The following is a 23,991-nucleotide window of genomic DNA, read 5'->3' as shown; positions in this document are numbered from 1 at the left end:
TTGTCTTCAATTGTGCATATGGTTTATATGGTTTATGTTCTATCTACAATTACTTAACTTATTTTGCAGCATAAAGAAGTTTTGGATTTAAGTGAATGCAACAGCATAGAGCATCAAAATTTCAACATGGTATCAGAGCTTTGGTGAAGACAAGCTTCATTTCCAGCGCTCTTTCTTTGGAATATCTCTTGTCGTCCGCTCCATTTGCAGCTCTTTTCTGCTAAAATATAGTTTGTTGTCCGCTCCATTTGCAACTCTCTTTCTACTGTAATATAGCTTGTTGTCTGCATCATTTGCAGCTCCTTTTCTGCTAAAATATAGCTTGTTGTCCATTCCATTTGAAGCTCTCTTTCTGCTCAAATATAGCTTGTTGTTTGCTCCATTTGCAACTCTTTTTTGGCTGAAATATCTATTCTTGTTCCTTCTACTTACTGCTCATTTTCTGCTGAAATTTCTCTTCCAATTTGCTGCTAAAATATCTCCTTTATCGCTGAAATATCTCTTGTTGTCCCTTGCTATTTGCTACTGAAATTTTGAGCAGATCAAGATGTCTTCCTTCTACTTTAAGAATGAAGAGAAGTTGGTTGATTCTTCAAACTTCTTCCCTTCGAAGGCCAGACTGGATATTACTCTTGAGGACATGATGTTCTAAAGTATGTTGAAGGAGAGGTAGCAGAACCAGCTGAAAACTCCAATGCTACTACAAGGCCAGATACAAGAAAGGAGAATTCAAGGCTAAAGAGATTATCCTTGACTCTCTTGGAGACCACCTCATCACTTATGTTTCAAATTTGAAGAAAGCCAAAGAATTGTGACACTCTGATTAGAATGTATCAAGTGAACAACTTGAGTCAAATTTTTGCTCTGAAGAATCAACTCGAGGATGTTAAGATGAACAAAAGAGAAACCATCAAGCATACTTCATGAGGATATCAAAAATCAAAGATCAACTGTCAACTTTTGGTGAAGTTGCTTCCCATAAAGAACTGGTACTGATTTCACTTGGAGGTCGTCCTTCTTCTTGGGAAAGTTTTATTACTACTATCAGTAATAATGACAAGTTTCCTACATTTGATAAGCTCCTAGGAAAGTGCAGTCAAGAAGAAGCCAGAATGATTTACAGAGGGAGAGTTCCCAAGCCTAAGGAGGGAGAACCTACTGCCTTCGTTGTTCAAGGAAAAAAGAAGAAAGGAACAAGAGGAATGCACTATTCGAGAAAGTCTGCTCCCAATAGCTCCTCTCAATGGACCAGAGACTTATCAAAAGTCCAATGCTACAATTGTCGCAAGCATGGCCACTATGCTCGTGACTGTTCAGAAAACAAAAGAGCGTCAAAATCGAAATTCAACAATCGCTCCAACAATTCTGATTACAGAAGAAGAAAAGAATCTCCTTCTACCCACAGAGGAAACCATCGTTCCTCAAGGAACCAAAGGTATGATAATAATGCAACTGAGACTCAATCAGAGTACTTTCTAGTTTTTGCTCTTTCTAGTTCATCTTCTGTAGATTCTTGTGGTAATTGGTTGGTTGATAGTGGTGTGTCAAGGCACTTTACTAGTTACAAAGAAATACTCTCTAATCTGGTTGAGAGGGAGACAGATTTGAAGATCGTTCTTGGAGATAACTCTACATATCCCATTAAGGGATCAGGTTCCGTTTCTTTCCATCTGGATCAAGGTAAAACTTTGACTCTTCAAGAAGTTTTATATGTACCCAGTTTAAAGAAAAATCTTATGTCCATATCAGCTTTAGAAGATAAAGGAATGAAAGTTGTTTTCATAAGTGGTAAATTTCAAATTTGGCCATCGAGATCCAACATGAGAGATGCCCTCACTCTAGGATCTAGATTTGAAGGTTTATACAAAATCAATGGAAGACCTATTCATGCACTAATCCATGACATCAATCATCAAAGTGAAATTTGGCACCAAAGGTTCACTCACTTGCACTACAAAGCATTACCTCGTGTGAGAAAGATGGTTTCCAGAATGCCGAAATCAGATCTGATCATGATGGTGTTTGCCAAGGATGCGCAAGCGGAAAGCAAGTGAAGGGACCATTCCCTTCAAGCAAAAGTAGAACCAATCAAGTATTGCATATTGTACATTTTGATTTATGTGGACCAATGCCTATAACTTCTCTTGGTGGTTGTATTATATTATCTTTGTGGATGATTTTTCAAGCCTTTGCCGAAAGGAAAGTTGTTGGTTTTCAGAGAGTGGTTTGGACTGACAGATGTGACCCTTCCTAGAGAGGGTGGTCATGGATGACAAGCCTTGGATGTGCGAGATCCTTGTGATGTGTTGACAAGTGGATCCCCCCAAGCAATGATGAGCCTTGGATATGTGAGATCCTTGTCATGTGTTGACAAGTGGATCGCCCCCAGTATGTATAGGGTGATGGATGTATCTCCCTTATGATGATTCTTCTTCATTAGATTGTAACATCATTGTTCCAAAGCAGAGATAACAAAGATCCTTGTATCATAAAGAAATTCCTCCCTAGCTGAGAGGGAGTGTTGAAAATTGATAGCTATGGGATGAATTTCCTTGAACAAAATTTCATTTCCAACCTTTCTAAAGTGACTTTCTAAAAATAGAAAGTCATGTCTATCTTTGCAACCATCACTTTCCAAAAATAGCAAATCATTTTCCATCAATTCATATTCATATATATACGACGGAAAATCACTTAACTTGTCCTTAATCAATCTCAATTGTTTAATTTTTAACTTAATCATCATCCTTATTATTATTATTGCTATTATCCTCTTTAGGATATTATTATATTATTATTAAAAAGAAATTCAAGTCTCTCAATCATGAAACTCAATCATGTCATGTGTAACTCCCCTCAATTAATGCATATGTTACTCTCTCTCTCTCTCCCTATGGATTCATTCATCTCTCTCTTTAATTCTCTTACGCACCTCTTACACAATTTAATGACTCGTCATAAAAAGATTCATCTTACACCTATTTAATGCATAAGTTACACTTCTCTCCTAAATGCATAAGTTACACTCCTCTCCTTTATGACATAAGTTACACTCCTCTTTTGGCATATGTAAGTCCTCAAGGCACAGGGGTTACTCCCTCATGAATTCAACGTCCTTGCTCTTCATATATATTTGTGCCTGTCATCCTCACTTGACACACTTACTTGTGCTTGTGAGAGGAGAATTCAAACTTGATAAAGAGAGAGTTGGAGAGTCTAGAGGAAGATTGAGAGAGAGAGAAAAACTCTTCAAGAGCAAGAGTAGATCTTCGAGAGCCAAGGCGATTCAGTATTTGCATCAGCTACTATTGTTAGAGATCTTCTTCAAATTTGGGTGAACTTCTTCATCTCACATTGTACTTTGTATCTCTACTAAACAATTGATTTCTAATAGAAGAAGAATATGGCGGGGTTTTCCTCTTGTGGGTTTTTCCGTGATCATTAATCTAACTTCTCTGTGTCTTATTGAGATCTTGGCTATCTTCAATTGTGCATATGGTTTATATGGTTTATGTTCTACCTACAATTGCTTAACTTATTTTGCAGCATAAAGAAGTTCTGAATTTAAGTGATTGTAACAGCATATAGCATCAAAATTTCAACAAACTATGCCTCGGAGATATCTCAAAACATGCTTCACAATTTATTTTTCTTTGACCAACAAGCAAGATCGGGTTTGACTAAGGTTGACCAAGCTCAAGGAGGCAAGTTTGACAGTTGCATTGACTGCATTTGGCTACATATTTGACAGGGTTGTTTTGACTTTGATTTGGCAAGTCAATTTTGATTTTTGTACTCTCTCTCTCTATGTTGAACATTTGACATAATAATAAGAAGAATTGATCAAAGGGTTTTCCCCACATTGGGGTTTTTCCCTGGCATCTGCTAAAAATGGATTCCACTTGTCTTGGCTTGTCTTCTGCATTTTACTTTATGTTCTATCTACAGTTACTGTCAATGTGATTTATGGTTAATGTGATTGCTATTGTAAACTCTTTAAAAATTCTCATTGGGTTTCTTAATGTACATTGAAGTAATTGTGCTAAGCATAAAACATACCATTGTTAAGTAAATTTAACATGGTATCAGAGCCCAGGTGAAGACAAAGCCCAAGCAATAGAGAGAAAAGCAATCACCAAGAAAGATTTATTAGACAAGTTTCAATGCCTTCTTCATCTTACTTCAAGACTGAGGACAAACTCAATGACAAATCTAACTATCATGCATGGAAGATGCCTTTGGACCTGACTTTGGAGGAGCATCAAGTATTGGACTATATGAAGGGAAAAGTGGTGGAGCCTTCTTCAAATGCAGCAGCTGCTGCTAAGACGAAGTATAGAAAAGGCAAGGTCAAAGCAAAGAAAATTTTGGTAGACTCTATTCAAAAGCATTTGGTTGCCTATATTTCTAATTTGGGAACTTCTAAGGAGATATATGATAACTTGGTTGGGATGTTCAAAGTCAACAAAGCAAATCAAATCCTCTTTCTCGAGAACAAGTTGAAGGACATCAAGATGGATAAATGAGAGTCCATCCAATCCTACTTCATGAGGATCACACAAATCAAGAATGACCTTCTATCTATTGGAGAAGTTATTGCTGACAGGGAGCTCACTCTCATTGCACTTGGGGGTCTTTCAAGAGCATGGGATGTGTTTAACACCACCATTCTCAACAATGACAGGATTCCTAGTTTTGATGAATTATTGGCTAGATGCACTCAGGAGATGAGAATGATGGAGAGATACAAGCCTTCAAATGGAAATGAACCTACTGCTTTCTCCGCTCACGCAAAGAAGAAAAATAATGTTGGTCCAAGGAGATAGGGTCAAGGGTTCAAGCAAGGATTCAAAGAAGGAAGAAAAGGAAGGTGCTTCAATTGTAACAAGTTCAGCCACTATGCTAGAGAGTGTCCTCACAAGAAGAATTCTCTAAGGGATGACGACAACAACAACAACTTCAAAGGCAATGGCAATCAAAGGAACAACAAGTTCAACAATAAAGGAAAAAGGAATGCTCCCGCTGCTTGATCTTATCTCCACTCTATCTATTGCCTCTCCTCCAAATACTTTGGATCATTGGTTAATTGATATTGGAGACTCAAGGCACTTCACTGAATACAAAGAGGCCCTCTCAAATTTGATTGAAAAGAAGACTAATTTGGAGATCATACTTGGAGACAATGCCACCTACCCCGTGAAAAGGATAAGTATTGTCACTCTTCACTTGAATCAAGGTCAAACCATTCATGTACAAGAAGTATTGTATGTGTCTGATTTGAAGAAGAACCTGGTGTCTATTTTTGTGATGGAAGATAAAGGCTTCAAGGTAGCATTCATTGATGGAAAGGTATGTATTTGGCAAAGAAACCCTAAAGATGCATTCACACTTGGATTTAGGGTTGATGGTCTCTATCAAGTTGGAGGAAGTCCTTTGGGAGCCTTGACTTGTGATGCTTCACTTCAATCTGAATTATGGCACCAGAGATTTGCTCACTTCATTACAAAGTCTTACTTGGGGGTAAGGAAGATGGTCACAGGTATGCCTGATTTCAACATGAATCATGAAGGAGTTTGTCAAGGTTGTGCAGCTAAGAAACTCAAAAGGGGACCATTCGCTTCAAGTGAAAGTCAAACTACAAATATTCTTCAATTGGCCCATTCTAACCTATCTGGTATGTTGTTCGTAACATCATTGGGAGGATACTTATACTATGCAATTTTTGTGGATGACTTCTCTCGCAAAACATGGATCTATTTCTTGAAGAAGAAGGATGAAGTGTTCAAATGGTTCTGTTCTTTCAAAGCCTTGGTGGAGACTCAAACAGGGAAGAAGATCAAAATATTGAGGGTCGACAATAGAACAAAATATGAATCAAATGAATTCCATGACTTTTGCAGTGAGGTTGGCATTAAGAGGGAGACAACCATTCCATACACTCCTGAGAAAAATGGAGTTGCTGAAAGAAAGAATAGAACAATTATGGAAGCCACCCACGCCATGCTCCATGATTAAGGCCTACCAATTTTTTTATGGGGAGAAGCTGCCAACAGTGTCGTGTATGTTCAGAATAGGAGCCCGCATCAAGCACTGGATTTCAAGACACCCTCAGGAAAGCCAAAGATCTCCCCATTCCAAGGAAGGATAATGATGATGTTGCAGAAAAACAGGATGAAACTCCAACAAATGAGCCTATGCCCTCTGTTGAAGGCCCAATGGATCCCATTGATCCACCTCCTGGTGATACTACTACCTCAAAGAAAATACCTTTGTGGCTCAAAGATACTCTTGAAGATGTTGAAAGACATATTGCTCCAAGAGGGACATTCCGTGAAAGTAAGAAGCCGAACAAGTATCAAGGGTGCTTAGTTGTTATGAGTACTATTGTTCTAACTGAGCCATGCACATTCAAAGAAGCCATAAAGCACCAAGTCTGGAAGCATGCAATGAATGAGGAGCATGAATCTATCATGAAAAATGATGTCTAGGATGTGGTGCCTAGACCGAAGGACAAGTCCGTAGTCACCTCAAAATGGCTATACAAAATAAAACATGGAGCAGATGGGAGTGCGAAGAAATACAAGACCAAGTTCGTTGCTCAAGGCTTCTCTCAAAAGGAAGGAGTGGACTATGAAGAGATATTCGCACCGGTTGCCCGATATGCCACTATCTGATCTATTATTTCTCTCACTACCTCTCAAGGATGGAGCCTATATCAAATGAATGTTAAGACTACTTTCTTAAGGAGGAAGTCTACTTGGAACAACCTCGGGGATTTGAAGTTCAAGATCGAAGGACACATGTATGCAGGTTGAAGCAAGCCCCTAGGCCTTGGATTGAGAGGATTGACAACTATCTTATGAAGTTGGGATTTACGAGGAGCGATTTTGATACTCACCTATACTTCAAGGTTCAAAAGGACATGCCTCTCATCTTTGTCTTTTATGTAGACGATCTCTTTCTAACAGGTTCAGACCCTCTCATTCATCAATGCAAGAGGGGTTTGGCTTCCGAGTTTTAGGTGAAGGACCTAGGATTGATGCACTATTTCCTAGGCTTGGAGGTCTAGCAAAAGCCAAGTGAGATTTTCCTTTCTCAAGGAAAATACATTGTGAAGTTGCTTGAGAGTTGTGGGATCGTGGATTACAAGTATCTGTCTACTCCGATGGAACTCAATTTCAAGAAGCTATGTGGTAGTGCTGTTGGGTCCGCTTTGGCAAACTCTTCTGAATATAGACAACTTGTGGGGGCCCTGATGTTCTTGGTAAACTCTCGTCCAGACATATGCTTCGCAGTGAATACACTGAGTCAATTTATGGTCAAGCCTCATCACATACATTGGATTATTGTTACGAATCTCTTGAGATATCTTCATGGCACAATCAACTATGGTTTGAGGTACACTGTCGTGAATTTGAGCCTACATGGATATACTGATGTTGACTGGGTTGGCAATGTGGCGTATCGAAAGAGCACATCAGGATGTTGCTTCTCATTAGGGTTTGCTTCAATTTCTTGGATGAGCAGGAAGCAGAAATCAGTTGCTCTAAGCACTGCAAAGGTCGAATACATTGCAACTAGCATGGCTTGTTATGAAGTTGTTTAGTTGAGGAAGCTATTTGAGCACATGTTGCATACCACTGTGATCTTCTGCGATAACCAAAGTGGGATTTGCCTTTCAAAGAACCCCGTGTTCCATGACCACTCCAAGCACATTGATATCATGTACCACGTTATCCGAGATAAGGTACAACGGGGAGCAATAAGGCTCCAACACATCATAGACATCCTCACGAAGCCCTTAGGGAAGGTTAAATTCTTTGCCTTCCAAGAGAGAATTGGAGTCGTGAAAAGACCCTCCCATGATGGTCCTACTTGAGTTGGACATTGAGCTCTGGGAGCTCCTAGGGGCTTAGGGTACTTCTTGGAACTATGAGGGACTATAGGGTGAGCGGTTCACCTTCTCCTATTGATGCGTTGTGTACAAGGTGAGTAGTTCACCTTCCCCTGTGATACCCCGTGATAGTTGACATGTGTGTAGGGTGAGTGGTTCACTTTCCCCTACGATTGATGGCACATGTGTAGGGTGTGTGGTTCACCTTCCCCTACGATTAACATATGCATAGGATGAGTGGTTCACCTTCTCCTATAGCACATGAGCAGGATGAGTGGTTCAACTTCTCCTGTTGATGCCCCAGTATACATCCTACCCATGCAGTCTGGAACTCATGGGATGTACCTCTCATCTAGCCAATGAGTTTGGAAAAGTGGTTAGGGACCATAGCACTATCAATGGACATGTCGTGTACTGTCGTACTCCCTACGTCTAGGATGCATGGTGTTCAACAACTTGATTTGGGATCAAGTCTGATTGAGGTTCTACTTCTAGACTTACTTTTGTTAGTGGAGAGTGGTAAGGTCTTATGACTCACTCTCAATCGATTCTTCTTCATTATTCATATCAGTGTTTAGCAGAGTATAAATGAGATGAGATACAAAGATGGTTCATAATGACAGGATGGCATGATGATCGACGGATTGGCAGGTGGAACTCTCCCTAGTTAAGAGGGAGTGTTAAAATTGGAAACTAGGGCCAAATTCTACCTTGGGACAACTCATTTGATGGAGATGATGATTGCATTAAATTCCTCTTTTCGAGAGGACAAAAATTGATATAAAGATCATCTAATTTGGATAAGCAGAAATGTGTTTTTGAATTTATGCCCACACATGTGCAAATTGTTCAAGTCGACCACATCATCGTGTAGGCTCATGAAGCCCAATGGATGTGTCACTTCACCCTCAACGATTTGTATAAATACAAGTGACTTCTCACCTCATTTGGCATCATCATCACTCACACATTATTCCCTCTCCTCTCAATGGTTCATACAACTATTGGGCATTCTCTCTCTCTCTCACTCATGTGGCACAAGGAGGTCGAATTTTTGGACAGAATTGCAAGGCCCAAAATTTCAGTTGACCAAGTTTGACCAGCATTGACCAGGGACTCTTTAAAGTTTTGACTGCGATTTTTGGAAGATTATTTATGTTTCTCTAGGTCGCATTGTTGGGCACAAAAATCGAGAAATTATGGGCATTTCGACCAGCATTGACTTCAGGGTTAACTTTGACCAACAAGGAAGGTCGAGTTTGACTAAGGTTGACCGAGCTCAAAAGAGGCAAGTTTGACAGTTGCAATGACCATCTTTGACTTTCTAGTTAAGGTTGAGTTTGACTGCAGTTGGCTACAAATTTGACAGGGTTGTTTTGACTTTGATTTGGCAAGTCAATTTTGACTTTTGTACTCTTTCTCTCTCTGCTAAACATTTGATATAATAATAAGAAGAATTGATCAAAGGGTTTTCCACACATTGGGGTTTTTCCCTGGCATCCGCCAAATCTGGTGTCCTCTTGTCTTCTGCATTTTATTTTATGTTCTATCTACAATTACAGTCAATGTGATTTTATGGTTGATGTGATTGCTATTGGAAACTATTTTGGAAAGGGAAACTTAAAGTACATTGAAGTAATTGTGCTAAGCATAGAACATACCATTGTTAACTAAATTTAACAAAACCCCAGTATGAGGAAAACCAGCAATAGTGCTCTTTTATTCAGCTTCAGGAGCGAGATTTCTTACAATAGTTACACCAATTTGCTACAACGATTACAAAGCAATAATTTCAGCCTCAAAACACTCACTCAGACCTCTCGTACACCCCACACTTATCCTCTCGGCCCACACATGCGGCCCACTTGATTTACTTCAGCGTACAAGAGAACTCGGCCTCTTAGCCCTTGAGGAAAAACAATCACTGTTGCTCAAGGAACTCGACCTAACTTGGCCTCTTTGCCCATCAATTTGCTCTCGGTCTTGCTATAGCTAGCTCAACCTCACAACTCACTTTCTCTGCCCAAATACTCGCTCTCACTGAATCTCCAACTTGTGCTAATCAATTGTGTCTTCGCCTAAACCCTTAGGCTCAATTTATAACTTTTCTAAGCTAAGATCGATGGCTAAAATTAACTTGTCAAGTTAACTGAAGATAAATTACTTATCTTTAGTTAACTTTCATATCTTTAGCTTTCTTTGATTTAACTCAAGTACCAGTCATAAATTTAGTTTGCATTACATGCATATCTCATGCATATCTGCATGCATGCAACTCCGCATCTTGCATGCAACCCACTTGCACCCTCTGCATGTCACATGATACTGGCATGCATGCCTTGCATGTTGCATGTAAGCTCCTAAGGACGCAAAACAGGGCCTTCTAGTTAAGACACAAGGCTAGAAGACCTTCTGCAACTACAAAAATCAAGAAAGAATGAAATGAGGAATGAACTAATACAACAAAATACAATGTTGTTATATAAAAAAATTAGTTAGTTTATAGTTTATTAGGCAAAGGGCGTGATCAAAGATCATGCCCATTCACCAAGAGGCACCAAAGGCAGTGTATAGCCAGGGCCTCTCACAAAATGTAAACATCATCTATTCATTTATTAGTAAAATATTTATCATGCCCTTTGCCTAATAAACTATAAACTAACTAATTTTTTATATAACATTGCCTTCCTCTCAAAAGAATGCTTTGTCCTCAAAGCATACGTAACAACGGATGTTGCTGACGAAATGTTTCAGTCTCCCAAGAAGCTTCTTCTTCTGGTAAGTCCTTCCACTTGATCAAGTATTCCTTGATTACACAAGATCGAAGCTTCCTTTCTTTGGTAGATAAAATACCTTGGTTCTAAAATGACCCTTCCTTCATCATCTAGGGATGGAAGCATTGTTTGCGCTGATTGATGGTCACTCAGTAACCTTTTAAGGCTGGAGACATGGAAGACGTTGTGAACATGACTTTTCTCTAGAAGGCTTAAACTATATGCAACTTGGCTTATCTTTTTAGTGATCTGATATGGTCCATAGAACTTCGATGCCAATTTATTTTTTCCTTTTTGTTTCAAGGACAACTGTTTGTATGGCTAAATTCGTGTGTTCCAGATGCATTCACGTGAGAGATAGATACAAATCCCTCAATGCATTATGCTTAAAGGCACTTATGAATATGATGAACATGGTACAACTATCACAATGATAAACTGAACAATATCATCATTGATGTAAAACCCAATTTGTACGATTTAACCCAAGAACTTCATTTTTATCAATTTACACTGGATTGAATCTAAAGCCCTAAATTTAGAAATTAAATTAAACCATTATAAAAATATATCCAAAATTCTAAATTACTCATACATGCAATTAAATCCAGAATTTGACAGGTGGGATACAGAAGAATACCTAGTTATCCGTTCGCAGGGCCTTGGAACTTTCGCTTGATGGTATTTTTGTTTGTTGTTGCTCCTGCGCCCATTACCAAACCGACCCTTTTGTCCTCCCAACCTATCTGGGATCAACCTATACGATTCCCAGACCCAGAAACCTTCAAAATGGAGGTTTTCTAGCCCCCGTGCCCAAAATTCCAAGAACAATAACTCAAATCTCCTAATTGTGGTTCTCTCAAAATTCCTTCCTTCGTCTTTGCTTCCCTCTAGATTGATACCCCCTATCCAGACCCCCTTTCCCTTCTTATAACCCCAAAATTTCATTGCCCTCCAATTATAATAAGGTTTCCTTCCTTTAGTCGGTTATCTAGCATCTTGAAAATTTTTCTAGAGGCGGTCATGATGTCATATGGAACAATGGATGTCATATGGAACACTCATCAGTTTTATGAGGCAATAGAGTCTTAGGAGTTTCATATATATATTTGAATTTCACAGTTCTACTTCAATTCCCCTTTATTGACTTATATTTTGATTGAAGTTTGTTACTTTATATATTCTAAATTTATTTCATATATATTCTTTCTATAACAATTAATAATTAATTAATTAATCTTCTTCTTTTAGTTAATATCAATGTTGCACACATCGCGATCGAGATTTAATCGGCGCCGGGAAAAAATCGGAAAAATCGTTAAAATCGGGAAAAAATCGGGAAAAAATCGGAAAAAATCGTTTGGCACAAAAATATTCATTTTTTTTCATTTTTTTTCAATTTTTTTAATATCTAAACCATCTACAACATAAAATAAATACATTGACACATAAATATGATAAAAAAACTAATATATAAGATGTTCAATATCATTTCTAGCGCTAAAATCACACATAACATTGAATCATGTCCTGAATAGTAAGTCCTGAGTCCCAAGTCCAACTCAGCCTCAAAATATCAACAAAAAATATGATAATGTATCTCATCATGTCATAATGTCATATACAATAAAATGAAAGTCTAATCCTATTGATTTCCTCTGCCCCTCTTGCGAGAATATGGCACAGCTTTCTCTTTCCCTCTAGATGTAGAAGCTGGTGCCTGTGGTGGTGGAAATGGCAGTGGAGTCTGACGTGCTCTAGAAGCTGAAGAACTAGTAGTAGCAGCTACAAGAGGCTGAGGTGGACGGAGACCACGTCCTCTACTGGTGGTAGTGGTAGCCCGGGTAGCCCGGGTAGGCGGTGTCACCTCCTCCTCCTGCTCCTCCAACTCCTCCTCCTCCTGCTCCTGCTCCTGCTCCTGCTCCTGCTCCTCCTCCTCCTCCTCCCCCTCCTCCTCCCCCTCATCCTGCACTAACCAATCCTCAGTGGGATCCATGAGAGGCCTCTCGGTCTCAACCCTCCATTCAGCAGTGGTGTCAATCCCATCCAATGAGATGGCTTCCGTATCAGGTGTCTTCTCTAGTTGTTTCACCCACAATCGAAGATTGTAGTAGACATAGACCATGTCATTAAGTCTATGGGACTCCAACCTGTACAAAGTTCATGAAATAATAAATTAATAATTAATATTATAAAAAAAATATTGTTTAAAACTTTAATGAATTCAAAAATTTATTTGGAAATTTGCAATATTTTAAATGTTTAAGTGTTAACCTATTGCGCTTCTTGTTGTGTATTTTTTCAAATACACTCCAATTGCGCTCACATCCCGAGGAGCTGCATGTTTGGCTGAGGATGCGCACGGCAAGATTTTGCAAAAGGGGTACTCTGCCACCATACATCTTCCACCATGCGTCTACAACAAAATTACAAAGAAAATTTTAAATAAACATAAGAAAAAAATGGAATTTGAAGAAACAATGAAATTTGAAACAAAGTTACAAAGTACATACTACAAACTAAAAAATACCTGGGATTTTAACCGTCCTATCATTGATAGCCATCTCAAAGCCAAATGTGCCACCTGACAACTTATATTGCTCAATTTGTCTAGAGACCTCCATACGTTCTTCTGGAGTTTTCACCATCTTCTGGACACAGGTTAATAATCCTTCCACGACCTCAACATCAAAATTAAACCCACATGCATAAGAAAATGCAGGGTTCAGGAAAAGGCCAGCAGCATGAATGGGACGATGGAGTGTGTTGTTCCATCGCTCATCAATGACCTTCCATAGAAGGAGTTGTCTCTGGAACCCATCATCTCCCTTGTCATCATAGTAGGACCGAATGGCTTCTTTGGCCCTATCCATGGCTTCATACAAATAGCCCATTGCGGGCTTCTCACCATCTACCAACCGAAGAACCTTTACCAAAGGTTCTGTGACAGCGCACACCTCCTGCACTCCCGCCCAGAAGTCTTCTTGGTATGAAACAAGTCTGCAGACGGCCTCTCCTTCTGGTTTGCGGCTCATTGGCGAAGAACGCCACTCCTCTGAAACAAACATTCTCTTCAAATCCCACATAGAATTCAAGAGGGATTGAAGAGATATGAAACTCGTCGCAAACCGTGTAATGGCGGGGCGCACCAACTCTTTGTTGTTGGTGCATTTTCTCATCAAGCTAAGCACAGATGTGTGATTGTAAATAAATTTTGTGATGGTTTTTGATGAGTCAACAGCCTCTTTGACAAAGGGAATTTTCCCTATGTCCTCTAACATCAAATCAATACAATGGGCAGCACAAGGTGTCCAAAATAAAGTAGGATGCCTGTCCATAAGCAATCTACCAGCAGCAACATAATTTGCAGCGTTGTCCGTTATGACTTGGACAACATTTTCTGCACCCACCTCCAAAATAAACACATCCAGCAAATCACATAAATTTTTTGCATCTTTGATTTGATGAGTTGCATCAACAGATTTGATAAACATAGTCCCCAAGGGACAACTAACCAAGAAGTTTATAAGGGTTCTCCCCTTTTGGTCAGTCCAACCATCTGACATAACAGTGCATCCTGTTTGTGCCCATGATGCCCTAAAATCCTCCAATCTTTGGGTGCAGTCACGCTTTTCATCTTGAAGAAGCCGGCCTCTGAAATCATGAAGAGAAGGGAGTTTGTACCCCGGGCCAACACTGGCAACAGCATCAAGAGTAGGTTGGAAAAATGGATTATTCCTTATAATGCTGAAAGGAATATCACTCCAGAGGAGAAATTTTGTCATCAACTTGTCAGCTTTTTCTTTTTCAGTTCTTTTCATCATTGAACCGATAGTTGGTTGTGAACCAGGTGTGGTTCGAGGAACAAAATATGATGATGCAGCAAACGGATTGACTGACGCTGCAGTAGAACCTGTGCCACTTGGCCCACTTCCTTCAACTGACCTTCTTAGTTGCCTTTTGAGTTCTTCTTTGGCGTCTCTAGTGTGCTCTAATTCTCCCAATGCTCTCATGGCTTTTTGGATAATTTCAGCATTTGTCTTTAGACAGGGCCCCACATCACGTCCAGGGATTTGTGCAAGGTGGAACTTCAACCTGTACACCCCCCCGAATATTTCCTTTCCACACAACTTGCAAATCAAGTTTTGTCTATCATTCGGAGTTTTAGGGTCACCATATTCCCAGAAAGGATCCAATTTCCTTGGCATGTTTGTTTTTGAATTTTGAATTTGCAAACCTATGGAAAAATAAGGATTAGGAAATAGGAATTTAGGATTACATAAATGATAATAGTAAATAGTAAATACAAATTACAATTTAGCATTTGCAAAATTACAAGCTAATTATTTCCAAAATCCCAATTTGAATTTCTAAACCCAAAAAACAATGAAAAATCAAAAAAAATAAACAATGTTTAAAGAAAATGAGAAAATAAAAATCAAAAATTGGTTCTCATAGTCATAACAAATAACCCATCCCAAATCAATGAAAAATTTCTAAAAATTCTTTAAAAACAATGAAAAACAAAGTTTTTAGAGAACCAAAACAAAAAAAAATTAATCTACATACCTGGTTTATGGACAAATTCGCGATCTTGGCTTGGATTCCTCCTAAAATCGGCTCCCACAAGCGACGGCAACCCTCTCCCTCCCTTCTTCTCCTTCTCCTCCTTCTCCTCCGCGGCGGACTGCTGAATGAATAAACAAAAAATCGATTTTACATATAAAACCCCCGCTGCCCGCGCCTCCCGCGATTTTTTCCTTAAAAATCGCGATTTTTTCGATAAAAATCGTTAAAAAAAATTTCCGCCGATTTTTTGGATAAAAATCGCGATTTTCCGATTTTATCGCGATTAAATCGCGATGTGTGCAACACTGGTTAATATACATAATTTATCCCAGTTAATATAGTAAATAATATATATAATATAATTTTCTTTTATTTGCATAAGCCAATGCTTTTACTTTCCTTTGAACAGTATACTAGTTAATAAGTTATATTATGATAGTGGTATGTATAACTTTTACCTCACAATAATTCATTATATTCTGGTAAGTTAGGTATTTACTCAATACTTCAATAATTAACTCATTACCCTATACTTGGACTTTTCATAATTGATTAGTGCAGTACGTGTGATACATGCATATGTAGCTATCATATGCATTCCCTATAGCTCGAGGTGGGTCATAACAATTGAGGCATCAACAACTGTTAGCCTAATACTAATTAATTGAAACCTTCCATGAATAATATTTCTTGATGTTAAGCTCAAATAGCATAGACTCTAATATGATAAAACAGACTTTTCTAATGAGCAAAGAAGACTAGTTCAGATGCAGACAGCAGAAGTTTCTGGTAAAAGCATAGTTTTAAAATTCGGCCGCTTTGAAACGGAAACGGCCGAGTTGATCCGTTTCATTGCCCAGAAATATGACTCGGTGGAGGAAATGTTTCAGTAGGCCGAGTTAGCCATGACTCGGCCGAGTCAGCCAACTCGGCCGTTTCTGTATTGACTCGGCCGAGTCATAACCAGTGGCCTGTAACCCCATCAAAACAACGATTTGACATTTTTTTAATGAAATTTTGAAGTGTTTGCTGATTGGTTTGAACTCCAATGTGTTTTATGAATTAGTTAAATGTTATTTGGGGTCCATTCCCCCTCCCAAACCCTATTTAACACACTTAAATGCTCTCTACTATTGATATGCTATTCAAATTTCATGGTAATGTTAAATTCTTAAAGTAAAAGTGACATTCTCCTTAATCTTCATTTTCATCCTTTTACTTAAATTTTTAACATTACCATGAAATGACTCAGGATGTTTGAGAGTGGTTTCGGCCTCATTGGATTTCATATGGAGAAAGTAGAATTTTAGATTTCATTCAAAATCTAGCAGACTTATCAGTTTTTCAGAATTTCAGGATTGGAGGATTGCAATGTTTCCATTGAATTTTGTCATGTATTAGGGTATGGAACTCGTATTTAATCAAGAGCACCAATCCCTCTATGTACCTTGATGTTAGTGACATTGGTTGTCGAAATCCTCTGGGATTCGCTCCCAAACCAGGAGCTTCTAAAAATGTCGCTCCCGCTCCCGTTTTCGCTCTCGCTCCCCACTTTCGCTCCTGCTCCCAACTTCCAAGGAACACTGAGCCAGATGATGTTGGCAACTCTAGCAGAGTAGCCAGTAGTACTGGTCACAGACTTTTGTTGTAGAGGCCATTTATAGCCTCCTTGGTTATGTGTTTTTGTTTTGATCTCTATATCATCATCGTGTATGTATTGGACAATGCATTGGGTGCCATTTTGATATAGTGGATATATTCATGAGCCTACTTTGATCATATGTTGTCTTCTATCTATATTCTAATGCTGTGTGTTTGGAAACATGAATGAAAATCTTTAAAATTATGTGTTTTTATAAAAAAAAAAATATTTAATGTATTTTTTACAATGACCAAGTCATTGAAATCGAGCCGGCCAAGTCGATACCGAGTCGGAGTCGGAGTCGGAGTCGACCCTCGGCCGAGTCGGAGTCGGAGTCAGAGTTTTAAAACATTGGGTAAAAGGTAGTAATCATGACCAGCACAGCATTTGAATATTTCTTGATGTTAAGCTCAAATAGCATAGACTCTAATATGATCAAAACAGACTTTTCTAATGAGCAAGGAAGACTAGTTCAGATGCAGACAGCAGAAGTTTCTGGTAAAAGGTAGCAATCATGACCAGCACAGCATAGGGTCAAAATGCAAGAAATCTAGTTGCTCAGATTGAACCAATTTGGTTGGTGCTCTAGAGTAGTGAGCTTTTATTAGAAAACAGTCTGAGTTCTATAATTGAACAAATGATAAGTATGCATTGTAATCAGCTTCCACACACGACTTTATTTTCATCCCTGGAAGTTTCCCACAAACTATAGAAATCATGACCAGAACAGCATAGGGTTGTCTTTACTCTCAAGATGCAAGAAATACAATTTCAACTTTGTGCGCATATATTTTAGTTGCTCATAAAATGAATCAATTTGGGTAGTGCTTCAGAGTAATAAGATTTTCTTAGCAAACACTGTCTTGGTCATAGAGTTAACCACAGGATAAGTAAACATTGTAATCAGCATCCACAAACAACATAAGTTGGTAATTTTCTTCCATGGCGATGACGGAAAAAAGAAAATAAAATATCCTGCATAAGACTAAGGATACATATTTACATCATAGTAACTCCAGTATAATGATAATGACTTAATACGCTTTTTCAAAAAGAAAATGCATGCTCACCTTCAATGTTTTAAGCCGCATTACATGGCCTAAAATGCCCATAAGACGATTAATTACATCATTCGAGATTTTTCCTTGTTTTGCCTGCTACAATCACATAACCATATATCACCACTCATTCCAGCAACCGACATATGATGAGTCATAATAAGTAAACATATTATTTACACTGCTAATCTAGAATAAACTTCTTGAGCACACAAATACACACACTCAATATAGTGAAGTCAGTTTGTATGCAATTAAAAAGGCACATAACAGTTGGTCTCACAATAGTGTCCATTCATAGTGAAGTGGACACTATGAATGGATATTTGATGTTGATTTTAAACATAAATCTAAAACCCCAACAATAATAACCTGGCTACAAGTTTGTCTAGTCAACATCATTTAAAACACATACCGCCAACCTAGCTACTTTGCCAAGCTTTTGCTTGACATCACGAGGTATACGCTTTTTCACCACTTGGCATGACTGATCTGATTCTCGAATGTCAGTAGAAGGTGGACACACTGTTTTTGACAGAAGGGAAACATTTAGCAATAAAATAAATAAGGATCATGGTTTACAAAAGTTAAATAAGGCACGAAAAAATCTTATTCCAGTAGTACATTCAGCAACTCCCTTTTCCAAATCTTGGAAGGCTTTATCCAGAATAGTGCATTTAGGCCTTGCAGGACTAGCTTCCTTATGAAGCGGTAGTGAAGGTTTCTGCAAAAACATAGAATATAAGAAACCCATTGCCAATAAAATATAACTGGATTTTTGTGTAAACTTTCAATCAGCACACTTTCTGACAAACAATTGAAAAAGTAGAATTCTAATTTACATGAGGGTGATTATGCCATAAAAGAACATGAAAATGATCAAAAAAAATGCAGTTCCAAAAAAGATTAAATTGTATATCACAACAAGAACACATAGGACAGCCTAGATACTCGAAGGCAGCTAAATTCAAGATGAAAAACATAATATTCTTAACAACCAAGTTTTCAAGTCATAGTCAACAAGTTAGTCACTTTTAATACATTTTCATCAAATACATTAATAACTCTGATCTCATGTGACTGAATATATTCTAATGCACATCCAGTCACCTTTCAAATCTGTGTTCATAGATCACATAAAGCAACGAAAACCACCAGGAGTGCCCTTTTTAAGGATATGGATTTGCAGCTTAGTTTCACATAACGGTCATTGGCATCTATCATCTTTCATCTATTTATCAAGTATGTTTTATTAATGATTTTTTTGAAGTTCAAAACTTTTAAACATTAATATATATTTAATATTTAGATATTTTGGTCAGGGTTCCCTATGTCCTACCCGATGTACCAGAAAATTGGAGATACATATGTTGCAATCCTATGGTTATAATTGATATTTTTGGTATTATAAAATGAGTTGTGAGAAATGATTTCAAGGATATAAATCAATCAGGCACAGCCATTTATTAGACATTTGCTGGTTTGGTGACATGAGTATGCTCCTTTGTATTGTGGGATTTTAGGCTATAATTGGGCAGTCGTTTGATATTGGATGGTGGTTTGATAGCCGAAAACTCATAACAACAATGGTAATGCACTGTGTTTTCTTTGGATTCCACATTGAATGGCCATTGGTATGTATCAACATTCATGTATGTAACAAGTATATATACTTAAACCAACCTAGATCCATCTTGACTACAGATCTACCAAGCGCCAATAGGGATCAAATTCCTTGAGAGATTTGATCCCTTTGGGCACTTGGTAGATCCACAGTTAATATGGATCTAGGCTGGTATAAGATATATGTAGTTGACATTGAAACATTTTATTTATGATTCATGTTCTCCGCATTAAAATGTTAAAACATGCCCTCTAGTAGTTTTTCCCTGTATGCATACAAATCTCTTGCATGCATTGAATTAGAAAGCAGCTATTAATGGAACAAGAATCCTCTCACTTTCTCTCTACATATATGTTTCATGTTAAAATCTTTTACTCAACCTGCGAATTGAAATATTTTATTTATAACCCACTTTAAATTTTTCTTTGATATTGATATTTTTAAAATCTTATATCTCAACTTCATATTAAAAATCAAATAAATTACACATACACATATCCCTAAGTTATGGAAAGTGAAAATATAAGAAAATTTTAATTTAAATCACTTTATTTTTATCTATATAAAGTAAATATAAAATTATGTTATTTAATATGGACATTGAAATATTTTACTCACACTAAAATACTTTTTGTTATTAATATATTTTTGTTTTAAATATCACATGTAAACTGAACTAGAATGAATTACACATCATGTAATATCAATATTACTATTTCCTGTCATCTCCATATTAAGTAGTGAAGAAATTACATTTCTTACTCGTACTAAAAAGTAAATTATTTTTTTTACTCATCTCCATATGTAGTAGTGAAGAAATTACATTTCTTCCTCATACTAAAAGGTGAATTATTTTTTTTACTCTTGGTTACATTATATCTCTATATTAAGGTTATGTAAAATTAACTTACAAATTGATTATGGCCGACATCAATTTCTTTTGTTAATTTAAAGTATTATTTTACTATTTTTAAATATAACGTTACGTGACAACATCTCTCTCTTACTGGGCTGTAGAGTGCCTCTCGGCGCGATGATTATTTTTTAGAGTTAAAAACTTTAAACATTAATATTGGGCAGGGTCCCCTATGCCCTATCCCCAACATAACCAATTGTGACCTAAATGTTTGGAAAAATATAACAGAAAGAAAGAAAGGAAGTCTCTCAATTTCTATGAGTGACCAAGGTGAATAGGATCCAAAATTACATCCTGCAAATAGAAATGAAATAGGAACTGAAAACGTGGCTAAAAACTATGATGCTAAAACAGGGTGAACAAAGCAAACACTGTAAAAATTCAGGAATCTGACAATGCCTTTCATGAGGTAGTGGCTTATTGGAAAGATTTCTAGTGCTACTTGAAAAGCAACCACCAATAAAACCTGACAACGGAATTGAACGCCAGCAAAAATGTAAAATATGTAAAACACTCCAAGACAAGATAGCGCATATACTTTTAGATGGTAATCAAGAAGGTGTTCCACCATTTCAATCAAAAAGCAGACGTGATTAGGAAATTACAATATAACTATTTTAATCTTTCATAAAAATTACTCAATAAAAAGCCGAGCTCTTTTCACACAAATAATTTAGCTATATTGAATATATAAAAGAGAATTTTTCTGTTAACGTTCGAAGTAAAGAAACTATCGTAACCAAAAACAGAAACCTGCTTGTGTTGAAATACCAAGAGGATTGAAGGACTGTGGCTAATCAGACATTCATGAGGCAAAGGACAGCTTAAAAGGTTCATAGAACCATTTCAACGGATACTTCAAGATGAGGGCTGAAACAGGGTGAAACACCAATGTGGTAAACAATAAACATCTATGTAAACAAGAAAATATGGTGCAAATACTGTTTCAAATATTAAAAAGAAAACATGGTACCTTATATAAGATAAAGAAGATATATGGGTTGAAAATATACAACAGAACCATCAGCTTCTTCAGTAAAATTCCACAATCAGCACACATGAAATCAATCTATACACCCAAACAACAAGAAACAAAACTTACAATTTTGGAGGTCGATATCTGGTATACAACAGGATTCACATCCACTGAATCGTCACCTTCTTCAACTTTCTCAAAGGCTCTACTTTTATTGGAGGTTGACATGTCATTTGCACACTTCATCAATTGTCTTGTATGGCATTCAGTTCCAAGAGTTGCATGTTTATCTGAGTGATATTGCATATCACCATCTGAAGGTTCAGCCATGATTGCCTTCTTGACAGTGGTTTCTTTAGAGCCTGCAATCGAAATATTTGGAATTGCCCCATCCTTATTAAACACCTCAATGCCTACGACAGTTGGCTCTGTTTTACAATGAACTTCTTTGCATCTCTCAGCTTTTAATGAACTGGGCCCAACTTGAACATTTCCTGGTTTTGATTCTTGCTTTTTCAATGGTTTTTCATCTGAATATTCACCAACAGCAAGACAAGTGATATCCTGACCAGAGCTTGTGGCATTCATACCCACCAAAGGTCCACTTCTTGCAGCTGCCTTTATTCGAAGAGCACCCGTCTTTGACAATTTGCTTGGAATCTCTTCATCATTTGGCATCTTCTTGGTATCTTTCCTTCTCCTTTTCTTTGGAGCAAGCACGGGAGAGACAGCAGGCTCATTCCTAAAAGCCAAAACATTCAGCTCAAACTTTAATGAGAATGTACACTTTAAGTCCTTTCTTCCCTTTTTTAACAATACTCTATTTTCTGGCTAAGGTAGAAAATTGGGATGGCTAAAACAATGTTTACATCATCAAAGCAGTTTTGCTAGACATAAAACAATTCCACAAAAACATCAGGTAATACAATGGAACAAACATAAATAGTAAGTTACCATCACCTTGTGGATCAACACTAGTCTGCAACCAAGACCTTACCTGAACCGTACAAGAAAAGAGGACTAAATCTAGACAAGTAATATGTCACACCATTAAAATTTAATACTATTAGTGACCGATAAGATAATATATATATAAGGAATTTTAAGCCAAATGGGATTGATGCTTGAAAATGAGGGTATGTGAAGCGGAGTTGGGTATTCAATTTAAATAAGACTAAATGTTCTACAATTTTGAGCTTTTCCAGTTTGCATTCACCAGAATCCAGTTAAAAAATCCTTGTTGAAATTGCAATTTCAAACTGGTGAAGTTTTTTTTAATGCAGAAATAGATTCAGCACCCTCTAATACGCCCACCACAACATGATTTTAAAATGATAATAATTAATGTCTATAATTTCACTAATTAAAAATTATTTTTGCTGGATTTCCAACAAACTGTGCCAGTTTCACTTCCCCTTATTTTGAGCTGCAGGAAAAGGACAAATTCAATAGAACATTTGGACTAACGCATTCAATCTCACAGGATTGATATCCATTCACCTTGAGAGACACTTACATGCCATTAATGTTGACAGGAATAGACCTTCACTACTTACTACTTGCATCTCCAAACTGCCCTTCTGGAGTAATCATTTGAATAAAATGGTAATCATGAACCACTCCAATGTCTAATTTGCATTTTCTTATAATAGAGAGTGAGAGCCACTGTACCCAACCAATCAACAAAAAAAGTACCAAAAGCCTTGCACAAGTTGACATGTCTAGACTAGATGTCAATATTACTTCCCTTACTTATCATTAGTGCCTACTTGTTTAGGTCCATTTTATTGAATCATTATCTTGTGTGTAAAACTCCTGATACTGTAATTCAACCCCAGATCAGAAAAACCTAAAAGGTCTGTGGATTGACAATGAATCCTATTTGAAATTTAGAATATGGATGGACACATATCATACTGATTTTTCATTCATCTTATGCATGGTTACTCTATTTCAATGTCTAAGAGCATTCAGTACAGAATGTCAATGCAATTCCCAAGCCTACCTTATCTTCTCCTGCATTTATAAAATTATTTTCCAAATCCCCTAACAAGTTCGTTTGCAGTGAGCCATCGAGGACAATTTATTGTGTTCTTCATAAATAGATTCATGTTAGTTTTAAGCCAACCAATTAAAATCAAAATTACCATCCTCAACATAAATGGGTTCACATCAACCTACCAATGACAAATATCAAAATGAAAGATTATCCCTGGAACAAGAATTGATCCTTGCCTAAGATCTCAAAGGCAAGCTATCACCTTAACTAAGGACAATGGCTGGGTCAAAAGACAACAAGGCATTTAGTTCACTTACACATGTAATAGAAAATACCTGAAACCTTCACAGTGGGAGAATCAAACGTCAATGGACATCAGACAAAGAAGAAAGGTTATGGACAAGGCGGTCTTTATGAGATATCCACCCTAAAAAATGGACGTCATTTGACCTAAGAACTCCATTGATGAAATTATATCTTTATGAAACTGTATGTCTATTTTCCCATTAGGCCCCAAAGTCAAAAATACTTTATATCAT

At 37.4% G+C, this 23,991-nt stretch overlaps 2 protein-coding genes across 3 annotated transcripts in view; both read right to left on the bottom strand.

Moving 5' to 3' along the window:
* Window positions 1-23,991, bottom strand: part of LOC149218098 (ubinuclein-1-like) — an 87,895-nt gene that overhangs the window by 29,014 nt on the left and 34,890 nt on the right. The window contains exons 6-9 of one of the 2 annotated variants that reach the window (XM_089383810.1): window positions 21,580-22,195; window positions 18,562-18,661; window positions 18,353-18,462; window positions 17,950-18,036 (exon numbers count right to left, since the gene is read on the bottom strand). In XM_089383810.1, the coding sequence (XP_089239936.1) occupies window positions 17,950-18,036; window positions 18,353-18,462; window positions 18,562-18,661; window positions 21,580-22,195 (913 nt within the window). The remainder of the gene's footprint in view (window positions 1-17,949; window positions 18,037-18,352; window positions 18,463-18,561; window positions 18,662-21,579; window positions 22,196-23,991) is intronic. The other variant, XM_089383811.1, reaches the window with a different exon arrangement.
* LOC149218099 (uncharacterized) lies at window positions 12,124-14,069 on the bottom strand. The gene is made up of 3 exons (XM_089383809.1): window positions 13,199-14,069; window positions 12,943-13,084; window positions 12,124-12,818 (listed from the first exon to the last, which is right to left on the bottom strand). Exons 1-3 carry the CDS (start codon window positions 14,004-14,006, stop codon window positions 12,314-12,316), a joined length of 1,455 nt encoding a protein of 484 aa, XP_089239935.1. The 5' UTR covers window positions 14,007-14,069; the 3' UTR covers window positions 12,124-12,313.

Source organism: Pinus tabuliformis, chromosome Q (assembly GCF_031772625.1).
Source record: "Pinus tabuliformis cultivar Carrire ecotype Pingquan chromosome Q, CPIR1, whole genome shotgun sequence".
Classification (NCBI taxonomy): domain Eukaryota; kingdom Viridiplantae; phylum Streptophyta; class Pinopsida; order Pinales; family Pinaceae; genus Pinus; species Pinus tabuliformis.
The sequence above is the reverse complement of the archived record's forward strand: the minus strand, read 5'-3'. Positions and strand labels throughout refer to the sequence as shown.